The sequence below is a fragment of the Phytophthora infestans genome, genomic scaffold (genome assembly GCF_000142945.1).
Source record: "Phytophthora infestans T30-4 supercont1.7 genomic scaffold, whole genome shotgun sequence".
NCBI classification, from domain to species: Eukaryota; Oomycota; class Peronosporomycetes; order Peronosporales; family Peronosporaceae; genus Phytophthora; species Phytophthora infestans.
The window spans coordinates 878,474-898,530 of NW_003303752.1; the positions used below are offsets into that span (position 1 = coordinate 878,474).

The window sequence follows — 20,057 nt, forward strand, 5'->3', positions numbered from 1 at the left end:
CCGAAGTCGTCGTGCCAGATCTCGAAACAGGTCTTGGCGACGCCCTTGTACTCGTGGCGGATCTTGTTGCACAACCAGCGTTTTGCGGCGTCAATGGAACAGCGCTTACAGTAGTAAGTCGTCGCAAAAGAGTTTTTCTTTTCGGTTCGCAGAAGCGCACAGACCTTGCACGACCGTTGGTGGCGCTTCTGAACGCCACTGACGGTAACCCAGTCTTCGGACTGCTGGAGTCCGTGTGTCAGGCGGACTGGTGTTCGCCTACGTTTCTGGCTGGACCGAGGTGGCGTAGCTTGAACACCCGCAAAGCCCTCGGTTTTGAGTTGCAGGAGCTGGCTCTGAAGGACCGCAAACCACTCGGAGCGTTTCATAGCGACTGCTCCCTTGATTTTGGCCGCCTCTTTGTGGGTCAGGTAAGCATTTACTAGGGCCAGGTCCAGAAACCCCAAGAACAACCCCTTGTAGTACTTAGTGAGCCGCGTGGGCATTTGGAGGGAGTAACTCTGGAGACGGAGCTGATCATGGCGATCAACTCCGCTCATCCAGTTCTGGTAGTCCTTTACAGACTGAGGGCACCCCACTTGAATCGCGCCCACGCGCTTTACCTTCCTCTTGATAGTGGTCGGCGTCATGGCAGAGCCCGTGCAAAGGTAGTAGACTGGCCTTCCGGTCCCACCAGAGGCATGATATCATGGTAAGGACCGCGACAGAGCGCGAGAAGACAAATGAGCCACGCGGGATGCTTGATGGGCGGGTCTTGCTCACTGACGTGGTGCTCCTGTCGAATCCCAAGCGGTTCGTCATGATTGTCCCAACCACATAAACGTTCATCTTCAGCAGCTCGACAGCGAGGAGAATGGAGGAGTAATATTTGTCAGATGACAGCATGCCAGTTGTGTCGCGATTGAGGAGTGAGCGCCAGCTTCAGATTCCGTAAAACGGCTGCTGCTCCAGTCTTGTAATTAATTCCGGTATCACCCCCATCTACATTCTTACACTTTCCCACATAAATTTTAAATCTACATCAGTTACGACATCAGAAATGTTAGCATCCGCTCTAACCGGTAGGTTACGACATAGCAAAAAAGCTAAAAAAAAACTGTGACAGTACGCGGTCTTTGCGTCACACAACTTAAATAGCTTGGAGCCGTATCGATGCAGCTTGTCCTTCATAAACATTCGAGTGGTGTTGCATTTCGACGTGGCAGGAAGCACGCCTTCATGAAATGAAAATATGGCGGGTAGAGTCCACCCTGCCACGAAGCGTTCTTGGATCTTGTCCACGACAGGACGCAGTTTCCATAGTTTATCGCGGCCGTGCTCAGCAGTGTTGTCCACGAAGTGAAGGTCACGTAGGATGTTTTGGCAGCGGTCACGCGTCATGTACCGCCTAAAGAGTCCAGCCGGTATGGCGCCGTCCTCAGCCATGGTCCAATGCGCACTGAAGCGCCTCTTCTGGGGACACAGCATGCGCGCCACTAGTAGCCCCACCACATGAAGCATCTCGTGAGTACCGCACGCTTGCGTTGCTTTCAACCGCCGAGCTATTTGTGCGGCGGTCTCACGATTGCGTCCACTCTGCCGCGCAGCCATCTTTTCTGCTCGCCTTTGCACTTGTTGCAAAGCGTAGCGGTTGGCCTCCTTGGTGATCGACACCTACACTGGTTTCGGCACAAAGTAGAATAGTGTTAGAAGAGGAGACAGCCAGACATCAAGCAATTCACCGACTGGCCTTGACTCCTCCGCACCCAGCCCAGGGTACGAAGGAGTATCGGTCTCAAACTCTGTCGAGGCTGTGGTCCACTGCATCGCCCGCAGAGCTCTGGTTCGCTCCTCGACAGCAGCCCTGCTCAGTGCATCATCGCCGCCAACATGAAGTGACGCAAGAAAAGCTTGATCAATGTCCGCCGCCTCACTGTCAGAGAGTTCATCCTCCTCCTCCTCGAATTCGTTGCCTTCAGAGTCGCCGTCCTCATCGCAGTTGCCAACACCATCGCTGTCATTCGAGCTGAAGTCCTCGTACTGACTGCTACTCTCTCCGTCCTGCAACACATTGACGCCAGCGCGGGGTTTCAGCGGGATTCGAACTCGCCCTGGGGGGACACTGGGAGAAGTGACAGCACATACGTCCTCCCCCTCACTCTCCAGCCCCGATGCGTCCGACAGCAGACGCAAGCTGGCTGCCGCGTCTCGCTGCTCCTCGTCATCTTTCTGGTCTGCCAGAGAGAGGTTAAATGCTCTCGCTACGGCGGTTTGCGAGAGCTCAGACTCTGAGTCGTCGGAGGCGTCAAACAACTGCTCGATGGTGTTCTGCGACAGCAGAACCACTAGTGTCAATCTGAGAGGGTCTAATGGAGGCGTCGTCACCGCCACCTTCGCCTCCCTCTACTCCAACATGCTCCTTGCCTCCGCCCTCCTCCTCTACGTTCTCGTCTTCGCCACCACCTAACGCATCTGCCGAATTCTCCTCGCCCTCGACCAGCAAGCCCGACTAAAAGGCGTGCTCCACCACAGAGCGCTCTCCAACAACACATTCGCGCCCTTTGGACTGCTATACGTCACTCAGTCTGGATACCGGCTGGCGCTTGGACGTCCACCCCGCCGCCGTGAGCTGTCGTCACAAGTGTCCGAAGTCAACGTCATGCGCCGCCGCGACGAGGGGCAGCGGTTTTTTTTTGCGGCGACTGGACCGCATTCCTGCCAGCCAGCAAGTTCTCGGATGAGTGGTCTGGACCAGACTGGAACCCGTCATCCACCTGACCCGGTTATGTGAACTTGTCGCCGAGACCTCTCGCAGCTTATATGCTGCAGATGCTGGGAAAACACTTGATTAAAGTATGTGAAAATCATTTCTGAGCTATTTTCTAATGTAAATCGCGCTATGTCGTCAGCTACGACATAATACCAATGGCGCATCTTAGGACGCTCGGAGCCAATGTGTTAAATTAATATTTTAATTGGATTTCTTTTGAAGCTTACATCTAATAATGTTCAACTGAAGGTGTTTTAGCTTTTCAAACCATTAGCTTGCTGTTAAGTTCTTAGCGTGCTCGCTGAAAGCCGCTAAAGTCGATCTTCATCTTGTCAAACGAAGCGAGGAGGCTGAGACTACTGTGCCACACTAGGCGTAAACGGTTCCATTGTAGCAGACGCATAGCGGGAAACACCAAAAGATACGTCTTATTGGCAGCAACAGGTGACTTCCATTCCACGACTACCATGAAGTGAAGTGTTTGCCCTTGTACGTTGTATATGCTTGATCCAACGGCGGGTACAAACGGAAATTGTTGTACTTTGAAGGCAACAGATCTTATGTCTCTGTTAAGAGTGCATGGAAGCGGGACAGAAGTTTTGGAGTACGCCTGAAAGCCTCAACTAACGTTTGACTCGCTATTACAGGTATGTGTTCTAAATTTTTAAAATTTGAGCTAAAGTCGATGCGGTTCAGTTTAGAAACAACAACTTGTTTAATAAATGAAGACCGCCTTCGCCGCGCTCGGCAGCCAGTAGAACGCGCGTATTTGCGTTACAATTATCAACCCTAGCCGCGGACGGACGGACGGACGCAGACCACACTCCACTAGGGAGCTTTGACTAGCGGGCGCCGTCGCTACGTGGCGGAGTGGCATGGCTTGCTAAGATGAAGTGGCGGCAAATTTAATAGCTATTTGGTGTCGCGTGTTTTGTAAGCGTCGTTCACCCTAGTACATTGTGGCTTCATGCACTTAACCACTTACCATTACGTTGTCTCATGTGGGCCCGTATAATATCGTGGTTTGGTACGCTTCCATTACCCCGTACTTCAGGCTGGATGTCATGTTCTTCAGAGGCCCGCGCTCTTCCGTGTCTTTCCTGACTTCGTGGCTCCCTACACACCCATAGCTAACACCACTTAGTAGTTAAGTGCTATCTATTTTGGTTGCTCTTCTGTAACCTGTTTTTCGTGGCTGCTAGCTGTTCCGTGTTTTCTAACGCTTAGATGGACTTCACACGTTTTATGGTCCACAATCTTCCGTGGCCCATGGTGTCCCATCGGCGGTACCAGTGCTCTTCCGTGGTTTTGATGTCTCCACGTATTCGTGTGGTTCCGTCGTCTGTGTATCGTGCTGTCGTGGTGTGGCTCCGCCTTTCGTGAAATTGTGGTGCCATGTTGCGATTCTGTCGTCTCGGATGCCGTGAACGTATTGTAAATATCTGTCGTCCGCGTTATCATGTTCTACCATGGTATCGTGCTCCGTGGTGTGGCCTCGCAATGCTCTCCTGTGCTCTCAGCGCTGGTATGTCGTACGTGCTATTGGGTTCTTTATCGTGCTCCGTGGCTCGGCAATTCTCTATCCATTGCTCCTGTGGCTACGTGCTGTCCCAAGGCTTAGTTGCTGCGTATATTTCTGTAGCTCCGTGCGTCCCGTGATATCATGGTGCCATAGTTGGGCTACGTCGTATGTGGTAATATGTTCTACCGTGATATATGCCCTCCTATGGCTCCGTGCACTCCTGTAGTTTCGTGGTTGGGCTTCTGCCGTGACCCCGTGCCCTCACTGGCTGAACCATTTTCCATGCTCGTATCCTTCTGTGATTCCGTCCGACCGTGTACCCTTTTTTAGATGTACTTACCTGTTTACGACATGCCACATCCCGTCCTGTAAGCTCGCATCTTCCACTAAGCTAGAAGGTGTTATTCAGCTCGCACACTACGCACACAAGGTCAAAATTAGCGTTGCCCAATAGGAAAATTTCACTTATTACCCAACCAGCTCCTAGGATGGGTTGCTCGATAACACGGCCTATGCATGCTCAAAATGTACTTAAATTCCTTATCAACAAAATTGATGTGTTATCCCAATGAACACAAACGGTTAATTAATAATATGTACCATCCAATCCTTTTAAATTAATATATAATTTACTTCAAACAATAAGCGTGCTAAGTAAAATAAATAATGCTAGAACTCCGAGGTATGTCCAGCAAATTCGCATGGTCCACGCTATTGTGTCGAATTTTGCGTCTCGGTGTGACTCCTTCAGAACAAACTAAATTATCGCCTTAGTTTAGAAGCACCTGTACTGTTATTTTTCTCAACTCATTAATCTTCTTAGGGAAAGCAATATTATGAAGGCAGCTGTTGGAGGCCAGGATTACACTTTGGGAATCATACAAGATTTAGGTCAGGATTAATCCTGTATCTTGAAACCCCTCATAAATGAATAGCCATATGGGGAAGATTTGAAAAGATTCATCGAAGACGCGTAAGATTCGCAACGTGTGGCTAGCAACGTCGCAGGATTAATCCTGAATATACCACGATTAAATCATGGAAAAGGCTTTTGTATCTTATTAATTGTACCATGATACGGGATTAATCATGTTAGTCAGCTCGAAAGCAATCCTGGATTGAAGACTTGTTAAGAAAATTAGGTTATTGTACAGGATTAATCCTCTTTTCTACATGCATAAATCCTGGTTTAAATTTTCGATGCGATTTTCAATGGAAAGCTACATGTTATAAGTGTTAAGATGCAAAGCTATCGTGCAACTGCGCATATGAATGGCAGCATCGATATGTGAAGCATCTTTGATAGAAATTTTCCCATACTCATGCTTTGATCGGTTTTTCTTTAAGTACTTGATTACGTGAAAGTGACAAATAATCACGCGAGCCTCGGAGAAATGCTCTTCCAGCACGCGGATCTCATTGAGATCCTTGTCGACAACATTTACCCGCAGCAAATGGATGCGTGTCGGATGTGATCGTTTGAAGTGCGCAATTGTTCTATCCATGTGCCAGTCGCCACTGGCCTCAATGAGAGACTGCTACATGACAGCGCCTTTACCAAACTCGCTCATCCCCATGAAGGTGAGTAGTTGATAATTGTATCTGTACAAAAAAGGCATGGAAAAATCATATTAGCTCCAGGATTAGTCATGTACATATAAAAGGGGTTAATCCGTTTGTCTTGTGGCTGCAGTCGACCATAAAAACCTCACTAAACCTCCTGTAAATGCGCGGGTTGTAGCTAGTGAAATAACCCCAGTTTCCCCAACTTCGGTCTCCGCTACCATAGACACGTTCTCCGAATCCGCGGCTGCAAATACTGCAATCTCCCGTGCTGTGGCCTCATTATCATCTACATTGGAGACCGAGGAAGCGTGACCTCGCACCTAGTTGTCCACGTCAACATGGATCACGTTTTGGTCGTGCTCCAGAAGATAATCATAGATGCCGGATCGTTTGGCTCTAACAGCCAACATATCATCAGCGCGGGCGCTCACTATAGGGGCTTTTAGTTCACGTGACGTTGGGTACGTTGCAAACGCAGCCGGAGACACCGCGTGGTTGTGCGTAAACGTCCCGTGTTTCACCTGCAATTTAAGTTTTGCCATAATCAACTGAACGACAAAGCGAAACGGGCATTCCGTCAAACGTATATGCTGCCGAGGTCGACCCCCGCTGCTGCGAGACTTGCGTTTCTTTCATCCACGCGGACAGATGTATCTACGCATGTATGGATCATATTTTTCCGGAACCAGTTGAGAAGCGTTTGTCCCCTTCTTGCTCTTCATCAATCGTCTGATTCTCTCTGCACGTGACATTGTCTCCTATACCGGCAGAGCTTGCAGCGTCCGCTGACAGTACAGCATAAAGTACGCTTACCACGTGCTCCAGTCGGAATGCCACGTAGAAGGCGCCTCCACGGTCATAGAAACTTAGCCATCACCACTTTCATTCTCCACGTCCACGTCCTCGCCATCATTCTCCACCTCCATGTCCTCGCCATTACTCTCAACATCCACACCCACGTCATTACTCTTTACATCCACGCCATCGTCATCAACCCCACATCCAATTCACCCTCGCTCCCCACGTCATTTCCAGATACGGTTTCTTCATCTCTATGCGCAGCCGACCCTTCATCAGCGCTTGGCGTCTCCGTATCACCAGCTGATGTCTGAGAGGCCGGGGCCTCTGCGGCGGGGAGAACCGTCCCGAGTGCGCATGTCACCTTCCTCGTCCTCGACGTCTTCTCACGTCTAGCAACAGAAACCAAAATGAAAGACCATCGCGTATATTTATCTCGATCGAAAATAGCCGAGAACAGAAGTAAATTATCTTACAGTCCTGGATGGATCCAGGACTTCGATCGTGTACATTTCCAGAATTAAAATGCTGGCCTCCAACGGCTCCCTATTATGAAAGTACGCCGAGGTATATGCCACCGTCCTAAATGTCCACCTATGTAAATATCAAACGTGTGGTGTCAAGGTGCAGCTATATGGGTGGACGTGTGGAGTTCGCGTGCTTGTTTTGTCTGAAAAGCGGTTAGGCTGGCACGATTAGCGTTTGAGATTAGCGGTGGCTACTGTGCCCGATTTGCAGTACATATGCCAGGTGTTCAGTAACGAAATGTAAATTGTTCAAAGTCAGACAAGCATTTTCACCAAGTTGATAAGCTTCGTTGTCTATGCAGAAATGTTTGCTTTCTTCCAATCGAAAGAGCGAGAGACGGTCTGCTTGTGCAACAGATCCAGTCAGTATCGCAGGCTGCGAATTACAGCCAATCGACGCTCGGCAGCCAGTAGAACGCGCGTACTAGCGTTACATTAATTAACCCGAGCTGCGGCTGGATTGACGGACGCAGACCAACATCCACTAAGGAGCTTTGATTGCACTAATACTGGATATTGAAAATTATTAATGACCTTCAGCTAGCGATGCTTAAATTTTTTTTATATAATCTTTTAGTAAATCGCTTTTTCAGTTCAATCTTGCTTCGAAGTATGTAGAGACGGTCCAAAACTTTTACCAACCGGACGAAACTGATACTTTCCTCGTCTGTTTGCAGATTGTCTATGCATTTATGCACCAGCTCCAATTTACTTCGTACAGTATTATAGCTGGTTATCATCGAATACTGAGCTCCTCATGTATTTTCCTTCGTGTATTTGCATTCATCAATAAACTCAGGCAGCTTCCATGACGACGTGCCACAAACACCATCATGTCGCCTGGAACACGTTTGTCGAAGATATGTAATATAAGAACATTTTTTGAACGACGAAATGCACACACCAAAGAACTCATGGGTATTTTAAATACCGCACTGTAGTTCAGCCCCCCCCCGTATCGATATAATGATGATCATTTTGGCAAGGATTTTCAGAACAGCTGCTTACGTTTATAGTTCGTTGGTTGATAGTTCGTATCCACTCTCTTGTGTGTACTGTAAGCGGTGTTTTCATCTGAAAAAGGTAAATTCGGTTGGCGAGCACATGGTTTCTAGATGTATTGCTGGAAATCTAATTGGGTATTAAAATCGGAGATTAGCATTAAAATGAAATATTAGACATAATATTCTACCATTTCTATCCGATTGTAATATCCAATTAAATTTTTGCACGAGCGGGTGCAGGCGCTGGGTGCTGCCGCGGATGACCAGCTCGAACGTGACCACCTACGGCGAATCGCCGCAGGCAGCCGCTTGGTGTACGCGTGGTCCACGCCCGCGGGTGGCAGCTTGGCATACACGCTGCCCACGTTCGCAGAAATCGGGCTCACGTACGAGCTGCCATAAGACACCTTCTTCTCGTGCTAGGCTAGATATGACAGGAGCATGTCCTTGCCCTTGTTGTCCAGTGCCTTGTTGAACCTGACCGACATCGTGAAGAAGACCACGTCCTCGCTCGTCTTCGGCCACTTGCCTGCCTTGCCCCCGTAATACTTGCCTCAATGACCGTCTCAGCATCAACGCACTATAATCTTCAGTCACTGGACAGTCGTGTACATGTAAATTGGGATTGGAGGAGACTTTCAGCTACCCCGTCCATACGTGATTTTCGCGAGCCTCCACTTGGAGCAAAATCTTCTTCGGCAGGAATCGCGATGGCGAGGACAATAGCGAGACATAGAAACGATCAAACGTACTCTCGGCATCATATACAGTTGCTCTTGTACGACCAGCTTTGCTAATTCATCAAACAGGAAATCGTTTAGAAAAAATATTGATGCACGCTGAAATGGTAAACGCGACGAAAGTGGCGTATCAAGAGCGTCTCCTTGGCTCAAAAACAATTTGTGGAGTAATAGCAGCCTTGGTGCATGCTCTCGCAAACAATGAACACCTCGAAGAAAACCTCCAGTCGTTTCTCGATTCCCAAGCATTTTTTTTTATTGGCGTGCAATCGTCTGAATCGCAAACTGCGCCGCAGCATTCCCCAGGCCAGCACCAATGTCAAGAAAGACGTCGTCTCGATGCACAGCCCCAATCATTTTCATCAAGCTTGATATAGCGACAGGCAGCATCTCACCTGCGTTCTCACCCGTCTTACCATCTTGTTGACGAACGTCCGCGGCCGAAACGTTGCTGAAGATATCGGGGATAGCGCTTTCGGCTTGGCTCGGCTCCACAAGTCGAAGATGCGGCTTGTGAGATAATGTTGGCGTCGACGTGGAGAAAAAAACAGGGTGGAAATCTTGATAGATCACGTCCCTACGTGCGCTTCAGAGCACGCAGCCGGTTCTCAAGCGCTTGGTTAGAATGTTTACTCCTCATGGCCCGCGCCACCTCCTTCCACTCTACTCGCTTGTGTTGGAATTCATACTCGAGTGCAAGCGCTACAATTCGTTTGCCTTGTGCGTCGGTGAAGTTGGTCCGCATAGCAAAAAAATACTGAAAGAGAAGGCATGCATCTAACCTAGGAATACTATAGTTGATACCAGCACGATTGGTGGCTCTGGGGCTGAAGCCTCGACCAAATTTTTATGATAGGTTTTAGGATCTGGTAGCCTTATTTACAACACGTTTTTTCCTTGCGCTTCGTGCGGCTACCAGCCGAACCGCAAATATGACGCTAGGCTGGCCGAAAAAGATACGCGCTCTCGCGATATTCACAACTCAGTTTCGCCAGTCGGCACAGAAAGGATCTATCAGAAGCCGTAATCCGAAGATCTGATTGGCAAAAACAAAACAAGGTGTGGATTTTGTAGAACGCGGCAAAATGCCGCGTTTGACCACGAAAGGGTTAATAGCCTATAGCTACTACGTGGCTATCCAACGCTCGTATCCACTCTCCTGTGTGTACAGTAAGCGAATGTGTTATCATCTGAAAATGGTAAATTCGGTTGACGAGTATATGGTTTTTAGATGTATTGCTTGAAATCCAATTGGATATTACAACCGGGAATTAGAGCTAACATATAATATTAGACATAGTATTTTACCCGATTGTAATATCCAATAACATTTTTAGGGGCTGGATTGTACCAGACATGCCAAATTTACCCTTTTCAGGTGAAAAAGATACTAGAATACTATACATGTACAGCGCCCAAGAGACGCCGAATCAAGCCAGTGCTAAGTTTACGCGTGAAATGAGTAATATTGAGGCTGTCAAATGGCGAGCTTGTACTGCATGCACCACGTGGTTCTGCACGTGTTTTTTTATGGTCAAGGTTAGAGGCACTAAACTAGGGAGTTGGGCTGGTAGTGCTGATGCGCAGCGCTAGTAGCCCTTGAAAGCCAAAGACTTCGCACCAACTCCCTTACCATCAGCGGGGTCTTTTGTTCTATTAAACGCACTACTTTTAATGAAAACTTACAAATTCGTAGTCATTTCCAATCAGCCGGGAGGTCCTGAGTGTTTTTCTTCTTCTTGCTGCTTTACATTCTGTAGATTTTAACACCTTATTTCCTGGTAGTGCTACGAGTAGTATTACGTACAGCCCAATAGGGATTAATTCGAGATTATGTGCGCACACCAATAGTAGGTATCAATTCAATACAAATTTCAAATGAGAAGGTTTTATTTTTGGCGATAGAGCCCATGTTTTTTAAAAGGGTTAGGTGTCAAAACAATGGTATTAATAATCATGGATACATGTCCAGGTATCATCCATGTTTTCTCAAAATAAATTACGAACTACCTTACAGGATTTGAATTTTTTCGGTACATGCTTACCATGTTTTGAAACATGGCGAAACATATTGACAGCAAGGCGTGAAAAATCAAGAATGACCGCACTTTCACTCTGTCGGCTACACTTCGCACTCTTACCTGTCATGGGTTGAAACTACGTTTCGTAATGCTCGCATGACACGTCTACACCTCCAAGACGCTGAAAACATGCAAAACATGGAGCGAAACATGTATTGATCACTCGTTATCCTCGTCTTCCTTCTTGCAAGAGTCGCTGAGCTCAATAACAGATCGCAGCACATCCCAGCGACGGCGCAGCAGCCCAGTCTCGGAGTAGTCGTTGCCAGCTTCCTTGTACACCCGACGCCAAAAGTACAGACAGACAAACAATCCCCAATTGTTGCTGTCAGTCTGGACAGAGGTGTGGACAGCAACAATCTTGTACGGCTGCTTCATAACTCTCTGGTTGAGTTCCTGCACCAGCTCCTCCAGAAAATTGTGGTAAGCGCGCTTGTCGAGACTATCGTAGCAGTATATAGTCTGCCGCGGTCGGTTGACAACAAGACACATCCAATGGTTTCCATTGACATTCAACGGCATGAACACCCAGTCCTTGTTGCTGCCCGTCAGTAGACCTAATGTTCATGGCCCAATGCGCTTGCCCTTGTCTGGCGCCGGTGTCTTCAATTGTGGTAAATAGACCATGCAGTTGTTGTCGTACTTTACCTCCAGCGTTTTGGCAAAGGCTTGGATGTAGTTGTCATTATACCAGCAAGCGTCCCCAGCACAATACAAGTACGCCCAATTCATTTGAAAGCCTTCACCAAATCCTGAAAGGCGCTTGGCAGGCCAGGTCCCAATCATCTGCTTTGCGACTGAAGCTGATACTTCGTCATAGATTAGTTCGTCCACCTTGCTCATCAGCCATGAGCATCACTTCAGTCCGTTTGTGCAATCGCTCATCATGTCACCCAAGTATTGCATTGCCATGAGTTGACGCTGCGTAAACTTCCCAACTGTAACGGGCCTGGGGTGTCCATAACTTGCTTACACGTAGTGATGAGGAAGCGTACAAGTCCAGTGATACTGAAACCAAGTACTCAGTCCGAAGGAAAACCAACTCTGTTTTTATTTAGGTCCAGGGCGGCTTGCCCTGACCACTCAAATACACGTCAACTCCTCATTGGTTGATTATGGGTCTGGCTCCCCATATTTCAACCAATAAGGTGACGGCAGCTCAGCACACGCTACTCGTGTGCTGCTGCACCTACTTTTGTAATGCAAATCTACCTACTTATGTAATGGTGTGAACCACTACAAAGAACCTATAAAACTTCCTACAAATGTAACTTGGGAAGGCCCATTACACCAACCCCTTCGATGTCCGCTACTCCTTACTTGGGACCGGGGGTGTACTCATGTCCATGACATCCCCGTACGGTGTCAGGCAATCGATGAGCTGTAACGCCTTCTTTACCAACTGTTCAGGCAGTCGATACGGAACGCAAGTTTCCGTGGGTACTTTTTTTTATAGCTTCAACCTTTTTTTTCTTGCGCCCGTTGTGACGCGTCTCGAACGTGTTCAGGTACGACGACAACTCCAGTAGCAATGGCTTACTAGTCTTCAGAAATTCCTCTACCCGAACAACATCATCACCGCGAAGTGCGTTTCTCAACTTGGCTCCTTGGTTGTACTCTTTGCGGTCTGCACTTTGTAGAGCATCTTGTGCTGCTCTGTTTTTCTTTGCGCGACCCAATTTCGAAGTCCGAGGACTAAACGGCCTGACGACAGGCTTGACAGTACTTTCAGTGTCAAACTGCTTCGAAGTAATTGACTGCACGAATGGCTTAGGCGCAGTAGCCGTCAGTTGGTCATCCGCACTACCAACTTCGCGAGCGCTCCCCATGTCGTCATTATCTTTGCTTTCATAACTAAGACCTGAAGCAGTTACCTGCGTTGGCGGAAGATCGATTTTTGAAACACTCGATTGCGTGACTGAAAAACAGACGTCACCCTGTCGCAAATTCCCCCACCATGTTTCCAAATGGTCCATTGCTGCTGTAAACTTTGCGTCGGGAAGGTCGGTTAGCTCCGATGTGAGCCTACTGAAGACATTCTTTACGCTCTTGTGCTTGTTGCGCTGAGTCGTCTGCCTTTTCCGCACAGCATCGTCCACCTCAGTGTAGATTCGCGTGGTGATTCGAATTCGGCTAGCTCCTCTTGCAGCGTGCCAACACGAACCCACCTTTTAATTCACATCATAGTTATTACATGAAAAATACATACAACAAATATCGTTAGAAATCGATAAAATACATGTTAAAAACATGGATAAAACATGGGTTTTACCTGTCCGGGATTGATGCGTAAGGAATTGTGAGAAGAGAAGCAACGTGTTTGCGATGGATCATGCCGTGGCGACATGGTAGTTTCATGGTCGATGTGAACTCACATGGGCACATCCAATCAAACTTGTCCACGCGGTGAGACCTCCCGTCTCGCTTTAACGTAATGTGCAGCTCTTTGTCCTCGATAACATAACTTTTCATAGCGTCTGGGCTGATAGCAAAGGCGTACTCCGTCTTAAACACATCAGCCAACCACTCACTTGTCATCCCGAGCAGTTGATTCATCTCCTCGCTGTAGTTTATGCTTCGGGTGGTACTAGGCGTAACGATTTGGGAGACGTATTCGTCTTCTCTGCGGTGCTGGTACCAGCTCACAGCTTCCAAACACTGATTCATCGACATCGCGCTATCCAAACTAACTTTGAGCTTGCCAAAAACGTTTTCCAGTAGGTTGTTCGTGTTATTTCGGAAGTGTGGCAAATCCATTCGGTAGCACATGACTCACATCTCCTTGCAGACCATCCAGTTCTCGTCCAAGTATGCCCACAGCTCGTTACGCTCGCCCCGACGAGACAGCAACTTGAACTCACCTGCGTTGTGTTGAAGCTCATTATCTGATTTGGAGTAAACCATATTGGCAACACAGAAATCCATCTGCTTCAGCACACTACTCGAATAGGTTCCATACTTCTTGTCGTTGCGGATAGCACCACGCAGCCACTTGATCACGTGAAATAGACATAGCAAAATGCGCGCCTTTGGGAACATGTTTTTTAGCACCGCGATATCATTCAGATCCTTGTCGACCATGATAACCTTCGTCATTTCCCAATCATTCACCTCCTGGAAATGGTCTATAAGCTTTAGCATGTGCCAATAGGCATTCCGCTCGATTACTGAATGCTGAACCGCCTGGCCGTTCCCGAATTGATCCATTACCATAAATATGCAAAGTTGGTAGTTGTATCTACGTAAGTAGCAAAGGAGCACCACCAAAATCATGGTTGTACATGGTTAATACATGACAAGGAAACATGGTTTATAAATGGCTGAAACATGCTGTAAACATGTAGAAGGAGTGTACCTGTTTGTTTTGTGGGTGCGATCTACAAGCAATAACTCAGGGAAACGCTTGTAGAGCCTGCGCATATGTTGCGTGCAGATGGACACCACGGCCGTTTGACCTCGACTGTTGACTTCAACCATGGCCACGTTAGCTTCACCACCCAAACTAAACTCCACAAGCAGTTCTGCTACTTGATCTTCGTCGGACAGCGTACTACCTGCATAAAATACAACTTGGTTACTCTTTATATTGTTTACATGATCTCGATTTACTACGAACCTGACTTCTTATCTTCGCAATGAGGTTAAACACGTCCTGTATCTGCATCCTGTGCGTCGGGTTGGTACGAATGTAATCATAAAGGCGGCTGGGCTTACTCCCACTTGCAACCATGAGCTCCACATCGCGCATGATCGGCGAACTGGCGGGTATCTGGCGAACCGTCGGATATCCGTCGTATATGTCTTGCGACACAGGGTGATTGTGCCCATAAAAAGCCAATTTTACTTCAACACACCACGCTCCACGTTCTTTCTCGTACAGTTGTGCCACAAAGCGCACCTGGCACTCGGTGAAGTTGACTCTGTGAACAGGCCGTTTTCCTTTTGATTGAACACGGTTCTTCCATCCATGGGTACAGATGGTCACAGGCTTAAATGGATCCAAGGATTCGGGAACAAGGAACAAGTCCGAGTCGCGTAACACAGCAAACATCTTCATCTTCCGAATCTGCCGGTTGCGGAGTCGAACATTTAGCGTTTCGAAAGCCGCCAGTACTTACATCGTGTTCTGTTGGTATTGAAGCAGATACTCTTCAAAATTCTTTCAATTTTCATGATATTTTTCAGGCCTTCGACGTAGAAAAGTTCGTTTGCACACTCCATTAGCGCGCGCTTACGTGATCGGGCGCTTGTCGAAGTCCCGGAGCCATCATTTTCACTAGGCGAACTCTCCTTGCTACCCGAAGAATAAACCTGCGCATATTCCTCTTCGTCCTCACAACTGCTTCCAGCGTGTTTTCCGGTCAGATGCTCATCACTAAGCCTGTCCGTGGCCTGGGCAGCAGGAACCACATCAGTGTCCCCATCACGGCTACTTGGCCCCTCTGTCTTCTGCTGCATGGCTAGCATAAGTGGCGTTCTTTGTGCGTGCCATGTTCTGAATAGATAATGACCTAAGCACAGATCATACATGGTTAGCACATGTTCAAAACATGGGTGAATCATGGAGCATTTTAGCATCCATCCAGCTACGTTACACGTACGCGTCAGGAGTTCAGGAGTTACAGTAAGCCCGTGGATGAGCTACACCGCCGAACGAAATTTGCAATTTAACAATAAAGATCAGCTTTTATACATTCATAACTTGCTAAGTGCTAGCAACATCTCGCGTCAAGACATGCTGACCAGAGCTACCTGCTCGGCACGAAGAGGAGCGATGGGACCTCGGGGCACTATGCGTGGCTCTGGACTCGTTCCGTACGGTGGTCTGCCCGATTAGGGAACCTGGAACTGACACGTGGCAAAAGCTCGTCAGTTTTGGGCGTTATACGGTATATCATAGGAGACAGAACGGCGCTACGCCGTCATAGAGGTACTTACCGGATGTACAGCAGGTCAGGATGTATAGCGGGGCTTCGTTTCGGTCGCTCCGACCGGGGGAAAATGGCGCTCCAGCGCGTGCGCCGCGTGGCAGAATGGCTGGCTCGATCGGTAATTAACAACTGGGCGGGAGATATAAATTACAAACATGGCCACACATGGATACAAAACAGTTTTAAATATGGTGATTGAAACATGGGCTGTACATTTTCCGTTTATTTTTCTACCAATTTGTATAAACTTCACAGCTTTCACTCCAAGTAACGGTTTGGCATGGGTATAAACTTATAGAAACTTGGTGTACGAAAGAAAATATTGCTTACTTTACAAATGCTTGGAGATTTTTTTTTAGAAAATTTACTTTTCAGTTTTTCTTCCACGGGTAGGTGTTGTGCTAGAATATCACTATTGTCGTATTTGTAGATCTTAACCCCTCTAGCCCCGCGTTTTCGGGCGGAAATTACCCTGTATTCTACAGGGTAAGAAAATGACTTGGGTTTAGTATTTGCGGAGTTTTTCCAAGCTCACAATCTCTGTCAGTTATCTATTCTGTGCAGTACAGGGTAAGAGTTAAAATGGTGGTTCTAACAAATGGCACAATATCCTGTATCGCACAAATCAGCTACAGGGAAAATTTCTAAATATCAACAAAAACCATCACTCACAAAGAGTTTGCATTCATTCCATATTTGATTATTCATAGGATTGATTAGATCACTGCTGTCCGTACTACTTCACAAATATTCTCTGCAGAACGTCCTGCATTCGTAGCGCTCGCTGTGCTTCGTGAATTTTCCGACCCTACGCTGGAACCGTCATCGCAACAGCTGTCACCTTCCAGCTCGTCGTCTATATGTTGCGCACCTGCTCTAGTAGGAGCACGCAGCCGAATAGCCTTGAGACCGGGAGGAATTGTCGCTCCTCCCCGCCATAGATCGTGCCATATCTGGCCGCAGGTGGCCGAGTTTGTAGGTCCACTAGGATCATGTTGCCGCACCTTTTAACATAGATACACCTTCCCTCTTCCAACGGCGTTATCGTCATCCACGCTGCGCATCCTCACTTCAGAGCACTCCACACAGTAAAACGTGGTTTCCCACGGGTTCTTGCCCGGACGCAGCAACGAGCACACTTTGCAGCCGTATTGACGGCGATGTACCAGACACGCTCGCCAACCAAATTTACCCCTTTTTATGCATAAAAATACTAAAATAGTATACATGAACAGCGCTCAAAAGAACGCCAAATCAAGCCAGTGCAGCTTAACACGTGAAATGAGTAAAATTGAGGCTGTCAAATGCCGAGCTTGTACTGCATGCACCACGTGGTACTGCTCGTTTTTTTTTCATGGTCAAGGACAATGGCACTAAACAAAAAATCGTAAAACTGTAAATGCTGGGAAACCAAACAACTTAAATGCACGAAACAAGAGTTTTTTAAAACCCACTTCGAGCTGTGTATGTCATGTCGCGCAAATACTGAAAGCCACCAGCAGCGGCGGCAACATTATCACCAAAGTAGCGCCCTGCCTGATCAAGGGAGCACCAACACGGCTCTGAGTATAACTATTTAGGCCCCAACCTTTAAAGCGCAAAGCACTAGCACGGATTCATTAAATTCCGTTTCGGATGAAGTGCGTCACCCCTTCTTTTACAACCTAGCCCTGTTTGGTTCCTTTATCCAGTTCCTTTTTTATTGATTACAGGTTACGATTGTTCGTGTCCCTTGTCATGATCAAGCTGTAAATTGAACATGTGTTTTTATTTAATGTAGAGTAAAATAGTGATTACTGCGACATCTGGGAAAGAAGAGTGCGTTCATATACACATGAGCTTCAGCTGTTTAATCATTCTATTAATAGCGCGAGTTGTATCACTGTAGAGTAGATTCAGTACAATGTAATATACTTACAGTTCGGGTTTGGTTTCTACACGGCGCTCCGTAGCCGTCGCACCTTAGATCCCGTTCCGTAGTATCAATTCAGAATTTCGGTTGTGGGGGTCAAGCTGTAACGACTGAAGTGCCTCTGCTGTTTTCGTCATGCGCTTATCGATCGTCGTGCTGGCTTTGATGCTGACAACTGCCGCCACCGGGACTGCTGAGACCAACAAGGATACTGTGAAGACAACTGATACCCAACTGAACGACAAAAGAGCAAACTTTGCTGGAGGACCAGGAACCGGCGGCGTTGACAGAGGCCCTACTTTCGCTTGGCCAAATTTCAAAGAATGGTTCCGAGGATGGCTCAAGAGAACGTTCACATTGCGGTGGAAAAAAGAAAAAACGCGACAGCTTCGCATTCTTAACTGAGCTCAGCATCATAACGCTTAAGTGATCGGTAACTGCAGTGCCAACAACAGTGATCCGCGTTTGCATAAATAAAGACAACACTCTATCCGCATAAAAGGTGAACACGACACGAAAGCTGTACCTACTTTGGGGTACCTCGCACTAAAGATACTAGTTGTCACTCAGTGAATTAATGATATTATTGCAGTAACTGATGCAATTACACTCAAGTGTTGACCCTCTGGCAGGTGCAGGTGCAGCGATCCCGTCTCCAAAAATTATGGACCGATGCAATCTCAGAACACTCCTCTTCTTCGGGAGGACGAGATTGTTGCCGCTGCTTCTGGGTCGGTAGGTGGGCGGATTCTGGTGCCAGTTCAACTTGTCTAGTTGTGCGTTGACAACGTGGGGCAGGGCCATTCAGCAGACTGTGGAGATTTTTTTGCCGATGCTATGCCTGCCGCTGGTTCTTGGTCCTTGGTTCTTCGGCGATGGCCTCAAAGAGAGCTGTATTAACCACGTAGCCTTAATAACGCAGTGCACGTTAAACAGCTCGTATGGCCCTTCCTGAGTCATCGCAATGAGCTCAAATATTGCGACACAAAATACCACAACCCAATTCCGATCTGAGAATGCAGTCACTTCGCTGTCAGCGTATTGATACCACCGTACTCCAAGTATATCCTCTGCAAACGATTTTTGTGGATCGAACATAGAGCAAATGGTTACTGCGACTACCGCTATTTCTATAATTTTAAAACATGTATTGTCACACTAATGCCGTGTTTCATACGGGGAAGCTCTGAATTTGCAAAGAAAGCGAAAAAAAAATCGAATGAACGTGAAGTTTCTCCTGTAAAATACTAATAATCACAAATATATTATCGAAACAAAGTCTCAAACTTAAAAAGGTTTTAAGTTCATTTCCTATTGTTACATCCTTAATGGCACAAATCATACCATTCATTATTTGAGCAGACCATTAAGAAAACGAGGATCGGGGTTGATTATTGCCGATAGCGTATTTCTTGAGGCGCTTTTCTCGCATTGCATACTCTTAAATGTAGCACTGTTGATAAGATGAATGGTTTGTGTCTGCATCTCATATTAATACATCTCTTCCCTGATAGAAGACAAACCCCAATACTAATTTTTAATCTGGGTAAAATTCACGTATCTTAGCACCATTGTTTTCAGTGGGGTTATTGCAACTCTTGCAAACGATAATATGCAAACTTGACATCTTTGCGCTTAAAAATGCTTTAATATAAGTCAATTTTATATTATGGCACCGCGTTTTCAGAATCAGCAATCGATCTTATAGAGCGCATATTTGTAGCACTTTCTTACTCAGTAAAACTTCGAACTGCGGTACGTTAGAAGTGCTCGTGATACTTGAACCTCGAACTTGCCCTTACTGTGCTGCGTGGACCACGGTCCGAAGATCTCCACCAAAACCCAACAAAGATGCAAAGATAACAAATACGAGTGTCAAGATGGCACAATTACTGAATGTAAATTCTAGAGTATGCCTTTAGGAGAATGCGTTGGTCAAGAAAAAGTGTTCTTTTTTATGAAGTTGTACGGCGCGCATTCTTAGAAACAATACCCACCATGCTACAAGGTGTAGAAGAATCATAAATGCGTCGCTGCTACCTTATTTACTGTGATCGGAGCTTAGCAGTAGCAAGGAGAACCGAACGAGATATCGTCGTAATTGCTGCCACCACTGGTAGAGATTTATTGTAATTATCTCATTGGGTTATTTAAACTTCAAAAGATATATATGTTTACCCAGTTTTCTTGAAGGAACTTTATGGGTTATGATGTTACCCGTGGCGAA

The 20,057-nt window shown here is 47.0% G+C and overlaps 2 protein-coding genes across 2 annotated transcripts; both read right to left on the reverse strand.

Annotated features, from left to right (window-relative positions):
• Window positions 1-8,804: 8,804 nt before the first annotated feature.
• Window positions 8,805-9,263, reverse strand: PITG_05161 (uncharacterized protein; the record flags this gene model as incomplete). The annotated part of the gene is made up of 3 exons (XM_002998806.1): window positions 8,805-9,084; window positions 9,128-9,139; window positions 9,193-9,263. 3 exons carry the CDS (start codon window positions 9,261-9,263, stop codon window positions 8,805-8,807), a joined length of 363 nt encoding a protein of 120 aa, XP_002998852.1.
• A 1,883-nt stretch (window positions 9,264-11,146) lies between these two features.
• On the reverse strand, window positions 11,147-11,509 carry PITG_05162 (uncharacterized protein; the record flags this gene model as incomplete). The annotated part of the gene is made up of 2 exons (XM_002998807.1): window positions 11,147-11,367; window positions 11,431-11,509. 2 exons carry the CDS (start codon window positions 11,507-11,509, stop codon window positions 11,147-11,149), a joined length of 300 nt encoding a protein of 99 aa, XP_002998853.1.
• Window positions 11,510-20,057: the final 8,548 nt, after the last annotated feature.